The following is a 17,141-nucleotide window of genomic DNA, read 5'->3' as shown; positions in this document are numbered from 1 at the left end:
AAGCAAACTAAAATCCGAATTAATCAATTTATTTTGAGATTAACTGGTAATTAATGTGCGCGCGCGTACTCTTAAAATCAAAATGTCCTGTGCAGCGGCAAAGGTGGTGTCTCCCTCAAGCGGGTACACCGGCGTTTGCAATGCTCGCTGTACGCTGCCCATATAAGGCAATTTCCCTACATCTAAATCGACGATTGGTTGATACCGCTGGCACGTCATCACGATGACTAATTTCGTTGTTAATTCACCATTGATATTTTACATGCCAAGTCACGTCGAGTGCATCGAACGTGTAAACGAAATATGTACAGAAGTAATCAAAGGTAAATTTTTTTTAAAAGAAGAAATTTTTTAATAATGTCAAAAGAAGAAGAAGAAGAAGAATAATAATGATTAATAAATCTAAAAAATAATGAAGAAAAAAATGTTTTTCATTGACGGCAGTCATAATAGTTAAGTATCTCTTAATATCACCATCACGCTTGGTCGTTTATATTTTTGTCGAGCATTGGGACCCGCTCGTACCTTCAAATTGTAACATTTAAAAATAGCGTTTTATATAAATCACGCACCGGTTCCTGGACCGCGTAGCGCTATTAATGCGCGCAAGCCAGTCCTACCGGCATCAGCAATTAAGCTATTTTATAATTGAAACTTCATATTTGCAGGTAAACTGTTGCCATTAAATTATTCTAGGAAGTTGAAAGTAATTTTTAAGATAAAAAAAAAACAGCTGAAATGACAGAAAATAATGATAAAATTTAAATTATAAATGAATAACTACGGATACACTGGAATACAACCAATGGTGTCGCTTGTATTTAACATGCGCGCGCAGGCGTAGTGATACAGCGAATTGATGGTGTGGTGTGTATGTGAGACGGGTATTGTCAGCTCACTGTGAAGATCCTCCCTTCCTCGTCGTTGCTGTCGTGGTGTATGTACGCGACCCCCAACTGAACTGGACATATTCGAGTCGTCGAGTAGATACCCAGTTTTACCACAGGCGGAGATTCTTACAAAAGTGTTGGTAGTGTGCTTACTTGGTTGCTTGTCTTGTTTACTCATTTTTACTCGCTGCTACTGAACTGTGACTGCTACTAAAAATGGTAAATATTACAGTATATTTTATTAATAATGTGACATTTAATGGTGTATTTTGGTTTATTTTAAATTCGGGAGTTGAAGAAATAAAAAATTCGATTACTGCTGGAAGATTTTTTAACGTACGCGACAGAAGTAGTCCGGTGGGCTAACAACTTTGTGGTTATGACGAGGTGGAAGTGAGGTGGACGCTCTGCCGGTCGCCATTTCTATCCCGGCACTCAGCCGCAAGCACATTTTATTACTTAAATATTCTCCGGTTTCATTAATTTATTTTTATTTATATTATTCTATTAATAATTACTGTACGCAACTTTATTAATTTTGTGAAATGGTTTTTTAATGATGCTTGCTCGGTTGATTGATTGGATTGGTTGGTTCATTTTATTTAATAACCAAGGAGACATTTCGACTTTAATGTCGTGGTGGTCGTCGCGGTCGTCGTCAAGGGAGTGTCGTATGTACTTGTCCTTTCCAGGAAGCGAATGAATCACTTCCCTGTACTGTGAACATATTAAACACACATCGATTGACAGATTAAGATTACGCGTCTACTGCTATCTCTCTTTCATTACATTTTATTTTATTTCACTTAATTGCTCACTTCACCTTGTTCTCATCTGCAATCACTACAATTTGTTTTATCTCAATCTCAATAGCCTGCAAATCAGTATCTGCTTTTTATTTTTTTTTATTTTTTATTTTCATAAATCAGATATACATATTATATATAAATATCTATCTATCTATCTTTATAAATGTATAAATATAAATCTCGCGTGACGTGTTAATCTAACGCCCGTTATTTGTTAACGCATCGTTGCATTATTACTAAAATCTTTTGAAAATTTATAGATTTATTATATATTATATAATTATATATATATATATATATATATATATATAAAAAAAAACAAACGTCCTATGAATTCTCTGGATTTCTCTCTCTGACTCATACATTTATCCACCCATCTATCCATCCATACATATATACATACGCGGACATGTACATTACAGACTCTCATCTATCTTCCCCGGCTCTTTTCGGAGTCCATCCGATACCCGACGAATATTTATACACTCTCTCTTTCTCACTTCTTTTCTTCTTTCACTCCCAGTGTGCATGAGACAGTTTCTCTCAATGATACTATTGTACATTTGTTCATGCACTTCTAACAAATTTCCATCTCATTTGCTCTCATACATACGTACATATTTATGTATATGTATGATGTATAAATATACACTTTATACAATATTATATCCGACAACTGAGACTCATTTCAATATCTACTTTCTCGACATTCTTTGCCGGTATTATTTAATTAAATTAAACTAAAAAACAAATAAAAAACAAGTTTTATTAATGAATTTAAATTACTAAATTTTTAGTCAAGTGTCCTGAAAAGTGTTCTTCATAAAGAAGCTGGCTTGTAAAAAATTCCCGTTCAAGCAGTTTTGGTTGTATTGCTTAACTAACACACGCGAGCCAAATGTCATATTAAGAGCTTGACTACTGTAAAGAAGTTTAAGAGTTAAGAATAAAAAAAAATGTATGAAAAAACGTATCAAGTATACCTATGGTGAGTCATCTCTGGTTTGACCTTGGGCGTTCTCGTCATACCGCCCCAGAGGGAGCTGGCCTCCGTTAACCGAACCGACATCCCCATTGACGAGATGATATCGATCGACGGGGTCGCAGCCCACTTTTCTCAGCGTAGCCCATTCTCTGTAATGCGTGTACCTTCAGGGACATCCGAGTGTGTGCAGCAGATTTGCACGTACACATCAGATAACTACACATGAGAGTTGATACCATACATGAATAGTCTGACGTGCGTATTGGGACGTTCAAAATTATTATTATTATTATTTCTTCTTCTTCCCCAAGGGGACAACCAGCAATGTCGCAACCGATAACTTTAGATAGAGTGAAATATTGTTTGTCAGTATTCGGATAATATTTGGATCCGAGCCTGCCGAAACACGCTCGTCCTTTTCATCATCATCATCGTCGTCGTCGTCGTCGTAGCTGTCATCGGTTGACCAACTAACCGACTTAGCTTCCAAAAATTTATAAATAATTGTATTGGGAAAAATTTATGTCTGCCAAAAATTTTTCTCCACATTTAAATTTTTTTTTTTTGATAATTTTAGTTGAAGAGTTTTTAAATTCAGCCAAGTAATCACGGTTATTTTTATTACAAGTGCAATAGTCTTTAATAAATATTTATTCTTCTCGCATGTAATTAAAGTACTGGCGGTGTTAGAGGTATATTAATAAAATGAATGTATTTGAGGGATGGTTATAAATAAATAAGTTGTTCCCACGCGTTCTAAATTATAATATTAAAAAAGTAACTTTGGAATTGACGTCTAAAGTTATCCGTCGTCGCACTTGGGCACGTGGCACGGATTTTATCTACCGTTGTTTTACCATCAATGTGCAGTGATCCGATTTTTTTGACCATGAATCAACGATCTTTGTTGTATTTAAGGAATAAACGAGAATAATGAATAATTTATTTATATAAGAGATATAATTATAATAATTATTCAAAATATTTTGACACCTTGAAAAAAAAAAATGACTAATTTAAATTTACTTATTAATTATTTGCTTTATTTTACAGGCATCTGGAGTAACTGTAGCTGACGTCTGTAAGACGACATATGAAGAAATAAAGAAAGATAAAAAACACCGATACGTCATTTTTTATATAAAAGATGAAAAGCAAATAGACGTTGAGGTGATTGGAGCACGTGACGCTGCTTACGATGCTTTTCTTGAAGATTTGCAGAAAGGTGGTGCTGGAGAGTGCCGCTATGGTCTCTTTGATTTCGAGTACACTCATCAGTGTCAAGGCACCTCTGAGGCAAGTCTCTTAACTTTTCTTAACTTTGTTTTTAAATCTTTATTATAATAATAATTCAAGTATTTTGTCAATATTTATTATTATCATTATTATTTATTATAATATTAATATTATCATTATAATTAATAAAATATTATTATTCGACAGGCTTCCAAGAAACAAAAATTATTCCTGATGTCGTGGTGTCCCGACACCGCTAAAGTAAAGAAGAAGATGTTGTACTCGAGCTCATTTGACGCCCTTAAGAAATCTCTTGTCGGCGTTCAGAAGTACATACAAGCGACGGACCTCTCGGAAGCATCGGAAGAAGCTGTCGAGGAGAAACTTCGCGCCACTGACAGGAATTAAAGAGTATTCCCGGGGACATCTCCACCAAGCGATTAAATACACAAAGAAAAGAATAAAAAATAAAAATAAAAAATAATAAAAAAAAAAAAAAAACGTAAACGAGAGAGAGCGTGAGATCGAGCGGGTACGTTTTTATTTCCCCCGAGTAAATGCTCCGTGTTACATCGCATCGGAGGTTCACCTTTTTACACATTTTTCACTTAATAATAATATTGATAATAATAATAATAATATTGATAATAATAATTAAAAAAAAGAAACAAAAATAAATAAATAAAAATAATAATAATAATAATAATAAATGAATACCGGCTATTAGATATTGCGGTACATGTAATGTACGATTAGTCATTATGATGAGTCGATGAAGGACTGTAAGTAAACGGGCTTTATACATCAAAAGGATAAAAATTTCAAGTAATAAAAACAAGTAATGTAATAATTTTACCCCATATTTCTATATTGTGAGCGTTGCGTGAGTTTGTCTGGCGCGATTATTATATAGTGTATCTATTATTAATTGTAATAAGGTAATAACTATTGTAATTGTAAAAGATTGCAACTAATTTACAACAACCACGCAGTGAGAATGGTAAAAACTATTTTATTTTTTTTCTTTTATTTATCTCAGGCTGTATAATGATTAAATTAAATTCATTTCGTATTGACATCCCGTGATATATAGTATATTTTATAAATTGTGATACCTTTTATTAATGCCAAGAACAAAAAAAAAACAAAATAACATCACAGTGCATTACGCTTCTGTACGAGACAGTTTATAATATACATTCATACGACTTTTATATATATCATCATAATAAATCTATCTAATTATCACTGTCGTACTCGTACAAACACACAATTGAACGGTGAGTCACCACTTCTCTCGACTTATCGTCTACTGTACAATCGTGCTCGAATAAATAACAATGACAGACTGTTTTAACTAATTGAAATACGGTCATCATTGTCATCATCATCATCAGCGTCATCGTCATCATAATCACCACTACAATCAACAATATTCACGCACAATACAATAGATTTTGCCTTAACATATCTAATATTAATTCATAATAATCAATTAATAATTTTTTTTTCTTTACTGCTAATAATTTACAACAATTGTTCCAAAGATATTGATAATAAAAATACCACGAGGACTATATTGAGCGTTGAATCTCTCGTATTAACTATAGAGGCACTGTTGAGCGTTTCAGATCTCGGAGTTGGTGAATCATTCATTACAACTGCTTAAAAAAATATATTATTTAAGTTAACTATTAATATTACCGCGTGTAAGTAATTAATCCAAAGTCTTAGTCATATTTTATTAATAAGTAGAGTAAATATTAAATTACCCAGTGGTGATCCCTCGTAAGCAGCCTCAACTTTGTAATGATCTTTCCGAGCTGTCAGTGATAATATTAAAAGCCAGTAAATTAATATTTAACGAGGTATAATATTACCATGTAGATCAATTTACTGGACATTTACTTACCAGCTCCTTCAGTGGCAAACCGTAGGATCTTCGACGGCTTGCTCCACCCATATCGATTTCTTGATAGTATAAGTGCTTCGTAGTGTGTTGCAGCCGTCAGCCCTGTGAGATTAAAGGACTTGCCGTGGAGAGGTCCAATCGCATCGCTTCCACTAGGGATGAATAGCTTGTGCCAGTCACGTCCTCGATCTGCAGTCTATTCAAAATATTTCTATCAATAAATAATAATTATAGAAACAACAATAGGTACTAGGAAGAAAAGAAAAATTTTTTTTTTTTTTAATTTTAAAAATTACTATTTCTTCCCAATATTTTTAGATGATACTGAAATATTTTATAGTATTTAAATTATTGTGAAAAAATTTCCACATCTAGAAATTAAAAAAAATTAAAAGTGCAAATTTTTTAAAAATTTTATTTGTAATAAAAATTTAAAAAATTTTAACATGCAGATTTACAATACTAAAGTTAGCCGACGTTTTTGACTTTTTAATTTATTAAATTAAAATAAAAAAATATGTTTAAAAAATTGCACTTATAAATTTTTACAAATAAAATGTTTTTTTTTTTTTAATTTTTTGGAATCATTTTTTCAATAAAAAAAATTCTAAAAATTTTTAGATGTAGGCTAACTCAATTTTCATTGCAGATTTCAGTATCATTACTGGCATACTATTACTTTCTAAAACTCTAATTAAATATATTTAACATACTGAGTGTTTGCGAAACCAGAATTGATACTCAATAATTGGTATATAGCTATCAACCTCCCAAATAAAATTGTATGCATTAGTAGCGATAGGATTGGACTCCTTGAAGACAGCAGCATTGGCTATTCCAGATAATTCAATACTCGTTTCAGAAACTCCCAAATCATTTGTAGCGCGACAAACGTAATAACCGTAGTCGCTGGGCCTGACATTTCTTATCACCAGGCTGTGAACCTGCCCGGCAATGAATTTAACAATCCTTGATGAGTAGGTAATTCTCTCATTTTCTATGAACCAGTCGACCTTGGCGTCAGGGTAAGCTGTCACCTTGCAGTCAAGCTGAGCCCGTATTCCAGGGGATGCATGGATCCAGCTCTTCTTGGACTCGATCTCCGGTTTATCTAAGGACAAATTGAATGTTTAGATGCTATCAGGGATTTGATGTGAAATGTCGAGACAGAAGCGGTTATTTCTCGGTCATAAATAATTTTATTTCCATCAATAGCCAACACTCCATTCAACAGTCTAGTGTATGTAATCAATTGTTGACTCTATAGTCACCATCAATCAACATTGAATACATAAACGACCTGATGACTTGTAATTCAATTGTAATTGCGCGTCAGTACACATCTGATCCAAACATACAATTTACATTATTGCCCACACATAGCATAGCACTGAGTGTGGATACGTGCTTTTATTATTTATAATTAAGAGCAGCTTTTAGCTTCTCACGCTTTTCATTGCATTGATAAATACTGATTAATTACTTATTTGTTGGTAATTTAGTAATACTACCTGTTCATTCGAGAAAAATCTATTTCGATTAATGAAATAGGAAATTAAGCTGGTAATTAATTGAATAGCTGATGTAAATAGATTAGGTACATGTTTAGATTATTAAACTAAATTTGTGAAGTAAGTATTTAACGATGTAATACAAAATTACAAAATAAGGAAACACTAAATATTTAATTAATTGGTCTAATTCATTAATTAACAATTATTAAGGTATTGTTTAGTTTTGCAAAGCAAAAATACATTTTAATTTTAGAATTATTAAAATTAAATAAAATATTTATTTCTTCCTGAAAGAACAAGATGACACTGAATAACATCCCAGATTATACTCAGTGATATCTGTGGTGAAAAAAAAATTTTTAGATAGTAGCTAGTATAATCCAGATTATACTGGGTGATATTTGGATTATACTCATTGTAATCTGAATTATACTAGCTACTATCTGAAGTTTTTTTTACCCAGTATAATCCGGGATGATATCCAGTGTCATCTTGTTCTTTCCGTGTGGAAGAAGTTTTAATTTTTGATATTTAAGCAAGTAATTTTTTTGTAAAAGAAAAAAGAAATATTAATTTTTTTTAGAAAATTGAACATACAGTTTTTATGTAAAAAAATTTTTTTATGAAATTGAACTAATTTTTTTTTTTTTTTTAATAGAAGAAATAATTTTTCATAAAATTAAACTAGTAATTTTTTTTTTTTCAATAAAAAATATTAATTATAAAAACTTGAATTTTATTCAATAAAATTCTCTAAAGATTTTTCTGAATCCTGAAAATTTTATCCATCTAAAAATAATATTTTAACTCTCTTATTCTAAAGAATTTTTCTCATAACTTGAATGAAAATCTAAAGAATAAAAGTACAATAAAATGAACATTACCAGTAAGCTTACAAATAGCCATTCAAGACTCAAAATGAAATATGTAGGCGTGACAATGACTGAAGTTATAATGTAAGATTAAATTAGGAAGTAAAGGTCTCCTTACAGCGTATGCGTAGGTCTATATTAGCCATTGCCGGTTCACCAATTCCATTATCAGCAACACAGGTATATCGACCAGACAGAGTGCGATTGTCAGCGCGAAACCTAAGCTTTGATCTCTCATCCAGTAATTTCATCTCTTCATCCTGTATACTCGACAAAAGCCACCAAGAGAGTCGTTCATTAAACACTTGAACCATAAATTATACCAGACAAAATTTACCTTCATTCTCCAGGAAATGCTTGGATAGGGTACTCCTTTAGCAATACAAGCCATTTCTACTTCATCACCAAAGTTTACTTCAAGTTCTCCAGCTTCAGGCACTGAATGGATGCTTGGTGGGTCTGTTTATACAAAACACAACCAAGTTATTAAACAAAGTACAATAAAATAAATATTATGATACATAAAGTAATAACAATCTCTGTTGTTTTAATTTTTTTTATTTTTTTAGTAGATTTCATAAAAATTTAACTATTGCAGCCGTCTTCATTCATTTTTAGGGGGAACTTTTTTCTAGTGCTCTACGAGATTGTTAATAACTTTGTAATAATTAAATATTTTTTAATAAAAATTTAGGGTAATAATCTTTAATGTACCCTTAATAAAATAACAAAAATCCGATTCCCAAATTCTTTTTTTTCCCTGTCAAAAAAATTCCCGAAAATCACCTCTTTTTTTCGATTGTCACAGTGAGGTTTCCCCTTAAAATAATCTATTGGTCTGAAGATATTAAATGAAATTTTATTATTGCATTCATTTTAACTTAAAAAGAAGGGATTCCATCAATGAGATTGAAGTATTTGTATTATTAGTGCTGTGATTTTATTTAAGTAGAAAATCTACTTCCATTTCGGCTACCGAATGGCATTTTTTTCACTTTCGCCTCGTGGGGGAACAATTTAAAATTTGAAGTAATTTTTATTTCATTTATAGAATAGCGACAAAGGACAATATATACAATATTAGAGTCAGATAGTAATAAGGTCTCACGACTCTCTGAGGACCAGGCTCAGAAGAATCAGTGCGTAAGATCCGGTATCTTATCTCAAGTTTCTTGTACCATAATACTCGCGTGGGAAATCTGACAACTGGTTTTACACATTCATACATAATACATAACACTTGTACCTACTAGTAGGTATCTATTGAATTTTTTTTTTTTTTTATTTTATTATTTTATTTCATCTGAGATTCACGCTCCTTCCTAGAGAAATAGAAACAGAAAAAGAAGACTATTGATATCGATATTCTACACTTACACAGAACTTCAATAGTTTGTACTTGTGTAACGTGGCCCCAAGGTGCCGGTCTTGAAGCTTGACAAACATATTTTCCAGAATCCTGTGGCTGCACTTGTGACACCTCCAAGCTCATATTGTCCCACATTTTTATGCGAGGGAGATGTATTAAATTTGGATCACTGCTGTCTGCTAGCAGCGTGTCTTCTCGCCACCATCTCACTATTGTTTGAACACCTGAAAAAAATTTTTATCACTTTTTCTGATCAACAATTTTTATTTTATAATTTTTCTTCTCAAGAATTTTCATTTTAAATTCTGAATAATATTTTACACTCAATTGGCATTGCAAGATTTTTTTTTTATTCAAATTTATAAAATGTAAATTATTCTTGAAAAGTTTGATATAAGAATTTTTCGGGATAATCGATTTTAAAAGTTTAAATTGAAAAGAAGAAAAGAAAATTCAGATATTAAATCTGTATTTTTAAATTATAAAAATTTTAGAGATATTTTTTAGCTTCTTTTTAATTTTTAATATTTCTTCTTTTTATAATAATAATAATAATAATAATAATAATTTAATAAAGTTTGAATTTACTTACTAAACTATTTTTTTGGACAAAAATGTAACGTGAACTTTCAAAAAAATTTGTATATTAAAGCACTGAAGGTACTTTTAGATCTTGAATGCAAATTTTATCATGGATGTATTATCTTTATTTTCGCAGAAATTAAAAGAATATCAAATAAAATTTTTGTTCTCTTAATTAAAAGGTTACACGCAAATTTTTTTCTTCTTTAAAGTAATTATTTTTAATCACTTTTTTTAGGTCAGACTTTGATGAAAAAAATTTAATAAATAATAATTTAAAGAAATTAAAAATACGCTTTGATAAAAAACTAAAGTAAAAAGTGAAAGACAATTTTTAATAAATTTAAAATAAAAATGAAGTTAATAATAATTAATAAAAAAATGTATTTTATTAAAAACACAGATAGAGTTCTTGATAATAATTTTTATAAATATTTTATTAACAAATATTGGTAAAAGTGAAGTCATTATAGAAATATGTAAAAAAAACTCCCCAAGCTTTCTTTACAATAAAATACATTTTTTTTATTAATTATTTTGTTCTTTCGACGGTAAACTTAAAATTGCCAATTCTGACGATTCTGATCAGGATAGTAGGTCAAACTTATTACATAATTGGATTGTCATCGTTCCTTAATAAGTGTGAAAAGTTTCAATAAAATCAAAGGTTTTAAAGTAAGTGAAAATTACATCTAAAGATTTAAAAAAATGAACTCAAAATTATTGGAAAAAACAAAATTAAAATTCTTTTAAATATTTTTCACACTTTTGAATTTTTCTTCTTATGAAGCATCAAAATTTTTAATCGTGTTGAATTTTTTTTAATCAGCTCAAATTGAAGCTTATTTAAAGAGCTTTCAGATGCAATCTACAGAGATTCAATAAGTTATCCCGTTCGAAAATTAATTAAGAAAGAAAGTGAAAAAAAAAAAAAAATGAATTTTTAAGATTTTGAAAATTTTGAAATCTCAGAATTTTTAAATTACTTGACCGATTAAGCTCATTTTCGAACTTGACTTCGGTATTTATCTATAGAATAAGTATTTTGAGTTTGGAGAAGATCTGATGTTAATTGTAGACACTATCGTCCTGACAAGTGACCAATGCAATAGTTAGATTTTTATGAAATCTACTAAAAAAGATGAAACTTAATATTGTATCAAGTGAAATTTGATGACTTTTTAAATTTCCAATTTTTTATTCATGCAATTACTTAAAACCCGACTAAGAAAGAAAGAAAGAAAGTATTACTAACAAATAAGAAAGTTTGTTTTAGGGAGAATTCGATGAGAACGCCGGAGAGTCTAATTCCATTGGACCTGCTCTCCATTCATGGAAAAGCGATTTTGTTGAATTAAGGATGAAATGCAAATGGATCTGTCTGATGCTTTATGTGTGTCGAGATATATATGTATATATAGTATACCACAGCAACAACGAGATCGAGAAAAGTGAGATAAGAGTGAAGAGCGAGGTGTGGTGGATAGTATTTAGATGGAAGCTAGATGAGAGCTATAGGATACTCAACCGCAAAAAAAGTTTATATTTTCCTCCGGGAATTCGCTGAAGAAATAGTGGCTTGGGTATATACGAATTGCTTTTCCACTTACCGAGGCTTTCTACGTGGCAGGGTAATATCACCGTGTTATTTTGAAACGTCTTGACTGCCGTTTGGGCACTGTTGGAGCTTTTGCAGGATGAGATCCAAATACCTGGAGACATTAAACAAAAAAAATCCATTTAAATGACAAAGCAGGTATCTCCAGTGATTTTGTATCAATGCTTATCTTTTATCTCGCTATTTTTTACTCGGGGCCAGCTTTTTTTTAACCGCAAAAAGCTAGACGATAAATCCGGCAAAGTGAGCGCGAGACCTTCTGGCTTTCCTCATGAGGGAAACCAAAAGCTCTTACTCAGAATTAAGCGCTCCAATTACAGAGTGTTACCAAATGAAAGCACCGGGTATCTGTGACCGGTCAATTATTCTAGACGCTTTTTATCTAACTACCAAAGAGATTGAGAACCGTCCCAAATTTGAGAGTAATCGAAAAATCTTATTAACTTACTAAATAAATAAATAAATATATTTTACAATTTTTTGTTTCGCAAATACAACTTTTTTTTTTACTCCGTATTTTTAGTTTTGTTATTTTTGGATTTGAAATTTATCCCAATTTTATTTAAATCTATTATTGTTTAAATTTTTATTTTTTTCGTCCAAAATTTGCTTGAAAATTTTTTCCAAAAAAATTGTTTATTATAAAAAATAAAAATTCATTTTTAATCTAATTTAATAAAATAAAAACTAATGTAAAAAGTTAATTACATAAAAACAGTTTAAAAAGTGTCTAAAGTATTATTTACTGCACAGAAAAAAAATTTACTACAATCAAGAAAATAAATTTGAAGAATTTCATCTTCTTGATTTAGGTAAAAAAAAATTCTTAAAGAAATGTTTCTTCATTAAAAAATGTTTCTTCTTAATTCAAGACAATGAAACTCTTCAAAATTATTTTTTTTTTCTTGAGTTAAGTTAATTTTTATTTTATTTTTTTTTTTCGTTGTATTTTTTCATTGATGAGATTTTATTTTACAGCGGTAATAAAATAATAATATAATAAGTAAAGTCATACAAAAGTGAAATTCTTTACACAGATTAAATAACTCAGTAAGTAATTATACATTATTATTATTATTTTGGATGAGAAATGTATATCACAATTTAAATTTTTAATTATGATCATTAAACAAAATGCAAATAGTTGAATTTAGAGCGATAAAACTCATCTATAATGATAAAGCGTTTATTTTTCAAATTATTGATAATTTTATCCTTGAATATCTAATGATGCGATTTTCATGAATAATAAGCATAATTATAATACAGGTAATGAAAATTTAATTGATATAAAGTACACTGAAGCTAAAGTACGGGAAATACATAAAGATACAAATAAATACATAAAGACTTCCATAAATGTAGTAATCTTCCCGATTTTATAAAGATAAAATTAAGACTTGATAACATTGAGAATTCATTAGCTGCGTTGAAATCCTTAATTATAATTAAAGTTTTGCGCAATTACAACTACTCAGTATTTAAAATAATTTTTTTTTTTTAATAATAATAAAGAAGATAATTATTGACGGATAAAAATAAAATGTTATTAGCTTAATTAAATTGTTATGAGATTTTCGAGTGCTTGAGTCAAAGAGAAGTTTAAATGAAATTTCCCTAGAGTATTAAAAATAATAGAGAAATGCGTTAATCATCAGTTAATTGGGAGAGCACTTGAGTGTATATACCAGCTCTTGCGAAAAAATGTAACAAAGTATTTTCTCTCTAGTTTTTTAAAATTAATTTAATTAAAAAAATATCTAGTGTATTAACTTAAATAAATATCAACTTAATTGACTGTTAAAATAACAAAAAACAAAATAGAACTCAAAACACTCCACTAAAATTCGATACCACAATTAAAAAAACTCTTACCGACAACCGTGACACAAATAATCCAACGTGGAACCATTTTAGCACAAAATTAATAATTACATTAAAATAAAATATTTACACGGCAATAATAATTAAAGTATAAAATTTAAAAAAAAAAAAAAAATTGAAATTAATTAAAATATAATAAGAGGTGGAATTAATTCTAAAAAATATTTTATGCTGAATGGCGAGGGTGAAAAGTTCAAGGGCAAATTGTCGAGTGCGCGAAGCGTGCGCGTTTTAAAGATGAACTGATGCGGATGTGACGGCTCCTCGACTTGTTACTCCCCCGGGTGCTTCTTACTTTCTAATGCTCGTATTCGTACATATAATACAGTAGTCATTCACATTCGTTTCATCTGGGATATGTAATTACGAGTAGTTGTCCACTGCGCAACCAGTGGAGCTCCCCATCAATTGCCACTGTCATCGTCGGCACCGTCAGCATCATCTCTCTAAAAAAAAAAAAAAAAAAAAAATCACTAGTATTTTATTAAAACTCCTGGTACGTGGTAACAATATTACCCGTGATTAATGAATTTATGATGAATATTTAAACGGTATAATTGAAATTGAAAGCAGCGGAATTCCAAATTGACATTATATGACGGCTAGGGAGATGAGTGAGATGAGTGAGAGCCTCTGGAGACGCTTTAAATCGACGTGTGTGTATAGGGGCGTGCGGGGTCTTCGACAAGCATCATAAACCCAACACCGTCCAAGGCATTCTTCTGTAATTTGTTCAATTTACGCACCGACACGATCTCCTATAGAGTCATTCATCGAGTTATCCATTCAGCTGTTAATTTAATCTTGGACTTTACTGCACGGTTATGACTTACTCCTTTTCTACTCATCTTAACTTTAAATTCTTCGTGTGTTGTTGATCTACTTATTTTGTTAATCTAATTTATTTTATCAAATTACCTTACGATCTTTATTTATTCATTTATCTTCGTCGTAGTTTGCTCAGCTTAGAGTTTAATGAGATTATTTATCATTTTTGCAAACACACTGCAGTCTCTCCTGTAAATATAATTCATTAAAAAAATTTTTTTTATTATCATTAAGCTTCTTTATAGTTGTAATAATAAAATACTTTAATAAATTACCTATATTAATACAATAAAAAACTTTAACTTGTAATTATGAAGCAATTATAAAGAAATTGAAAAACTGGTTGGCATCTACTTCACATAATTAGCCTATTATATTACATTTGCATTCAGTTCTATTTCTTCTCATTTTTCAGATTTTTATTTTTACTACCTTTTACATTTTTTTTATATCAAGTTATATTTATATTATATAACTATTACTTCGATTGACATAAATAAAGTTTATGTTATCTAGGATAAGTCTTTAATCAGACTTATGCACAATTTATTTTTCACACCTATACTTGCATACATTATGTATTATTTATAACTTTTTATACCTTCGTATGTCCTATAAATAAACAAACAAATAAATATATAAATTTTACATCAAAGATTCTAGTCTTTTGATTTATAATTTAACTTAAAAGTGAAAATATTGAACTTACCTAAATTTAACAAGTTGACATTAAAATTACTTGTACAACTTGACTCTGTAAACTTGTAGCAGGCTTTTAGTTAATTAAAAATAATAAATTATATTAAATTTATGCGAGATTAAATCGACTTAGTGACTTAGCGTAGGCGAGAATACAATTGACTTTAGTATAGTTGGTAATTGACTTGTAATCTTGAGTATAAAAATACATTTCTATAATTTTTGATATTTTCTTTAAATTATTATTAATCTTGTCTGCCAAGCATATTTCGGTCATTTTTTAAAGCGAAATAAATTTTTTAATTTTTTAGTTTAATACATTGTTCCATTAAACATCTGGAAGAAAAATATCTGTAGTATGAATGCTTTCCATATATTCTTCATAAATCAAAATAAAATATAAAATTTCCAAAAATGACACGGTATTAAAAAACATTGCTTGTACCCTACATTTGAAGAGTATAATTTAATACCATTGTAATTTAAACGTCATTAATATTCCATCCGCAAAATTATTCATAAAACAATTCGATCTAACCCGCGCAATTATCAAGTCAATTCAATTCAAAAAAACTAATTTAAAATTATGACAAAAAAAAAAAATAAATAAAAATGTAAATCCATTAAAAAGTATTTAAAATTATTTATGTGTATGTTTGTAGATAAATGGAGAAATAGATTGGCTTGATAATACTTTTGGCGACCCAAATTGAAATTTTTCCATGTGCATAATTTTACGATAGTTATCAATAATCGTATGATGATATCAGCGTGACCCAACCAACTGACTGAACAATTTTAAAAAACTTTCAAAATAGCTTCTTGATAAAATCTATTTCTTCTTTAATAATCATAAATGTAAAAAGTGATTGTAGTCGGGCACTGACAGCGAAATATAAATATGAATAACACCGTGTATGCAATTTCAAGATAGACAATAGAAGAAATATGAGTAACACTTGTTGTTCCTTGTGCCTATTGTCAGACAAAGCTTGGTGTAACCACTGACGAGTTACCTGGTTGAGCTGTAGTCTATATCAGTCTTCCAGAAAATTGCACAGAGCAATGAATATTCCCGACAAATCGCTTCATCGGACAGCTTCATTCACTTTTCAGTGATCCGTATATACCTGTATAGACAAAACGAATATTGAGCTTTTGTCAAATCGATCTATCTTTTGTGTGATTCCGTGCATAACATGCTAGTGTAGCATCAGACAATCATCTAAAGCTATCAATCCTCTCATATTTATAATTCTTTTCACTAAAACTCTGTACATAAAATATTCTATTCAGTAAAAATATTTAATTTCACCTGACATTTAACTGCTCACCGGTTTATTAACTTTCATTTATTTAATAACTTCCTTTATCATTTCAAGAGGAATTTGTCCGTATATATAATACGTGCATGAATAATCGATAAAATACCATCAATTATATTGATACCCGTGTGTCAACCCAATTCTCACACACACACACACACACACACACACACACACACACACACACACACACACACACACACACACACACACACACACACACACACACACACACACACACACACACACACACACACACACACACACACACACACACACACACACACACACACACACACACACACACACACACACACACAGACAATAAATTGTGAATTATTCCAAGCACGCAGGGTTGATTTCGACGCTCAGCTCGTTAGCAATTTTCGAAACCAGCTACCGTTGTACTGAGCTTTTATTTATATTTATATATGTATATAGTAGAGCAGAGAGCCAGTTGTTTTTTTCCCGAGCTATTTTTCTAGACTACCCAGTGCAGTTCCAGCATATTTTTAATTACGGCATATCCTCAATCGTAAATACAAAAAAATCCATTAACACAGTTTGTAAATTACCAATTGACAATCAGCTCTGGATTTTTGCTTATACACACAAGCA

At 30.2% G+C, this 17,141-nt stretch overlaps 2 protein-coding genes across 5 annotated transcripts; one reads left to right on the top strand and one right to left on the bottom strand.

Annotated features, from left to right (window-relative positions):
* The first annotated feature begins 907 nt into the window (after positions 1 to 907).
* On the top strand, positions 908 to 4,421 carry Tsr (Cofilin/actin-depolymerizing factor homolog tsr). Its single transcript, XM_074239326.1, has 3 exons — positions 908 to 1,109; positions 3,738 to 3,980; positions 4,128 to 4,421. Exons 1-3 carry the CDS (start codon positions 1,107 to 1,109, stop codon positions 4,326 to 4,328), a joined length of 447 nt encoding a protein of 148 aa, XP_074095427.1. The 5' UTR covers positions 908 to 1,106; the 3' UTR covers positions 4,329 to 4,421.
* Positions 4,422 to 4,520: 99 nt separating this feature from the next.
* On the bottom strand, positions 4,521 to 16,632 carry LOC141525047 (limbic system-associated membrane protein). Of its 4 annotated transcripts, XM_074239323.1 has the most exons (14): positions 16,514 to 16,632; positions 16,215 to 16,328; positions 15,209 to 15,534; positions 14,775 to 15,111; positions 14,188 to 14,688; positions 13,663 to 14,117; positions 11,780 to 11,881; positions 9,596 to 9,811; positions 8,556 to 8,677; positions 8,337 to 8,478; positions 6,546 to 6,943; positions 5,833 to 6,028; positions 5,693 to 5,743; positions 4,521 to 5,581 (listed from the first exon to the last, which is right to left on the bottom strand). In XM_074239323.1, the coding sequence occupies exons 6-14, from the start codon at positions 13,697 to 13,699 to the stop codon at positions 5,448 to 5,450; spliced, it is 1,398 nt and encodes a 465-aa protein (XP_074095424.1). In that variant the 5' UTR covers positions 13,700 to 14,117; positions 14,188 to 14,688; positions 14,775 to 15,111; positions 15,209 to 15,534; positions 16,215 to 16,328; positions 16,514 to 16,632; the 3' UTR covers positions 4,521 to 5,447. The 4 variants fall into 4 exon arrangements, with proteins under 4 accessions (XP_074095424.1, XP_074095425.1, XP_074095423.1 ...); XM_074239324.1 differs by lacking the exons at positions 16,215 to 16,328; positions 16,514 to 16,632 and having other exon boundaries at positions 14,188 to 14,429; positions 14,505 to 14,688; positions 15,209 to 15,349; XM_074239322.1 differs by lacking the exons at positions 16,215 to 16,328; positions 16,514 to 16,632 and having other exon boundaries at positions 14,418 to 14,688; positions 15,209 to 15,349.
* Between the last annotated feature and the right edge of the window lie 509 nt (positions 16,633 to 17,141).

Source organism: Cotesia typhae, unplaced genomic scaffold (genome assembly GCF_013202065.1).
Source record: "Cotesia typhae breed Kobodo isofemale line unplaced genomic scaffold, CoteBio_Ctyphae contig_23, whole genome shotgun sequence".
NCBI classification, from domain to species: Eukaryota; Metazoa; Arthropoda; class Insecta; order Hymenoptera; family Braconidae; genus Cotesia; species Cotesia typhae.
Note: the sequence above shows the minus strand (reverse complement) of the source record. Positions and strands in the feature narration are given on the sequence as shown.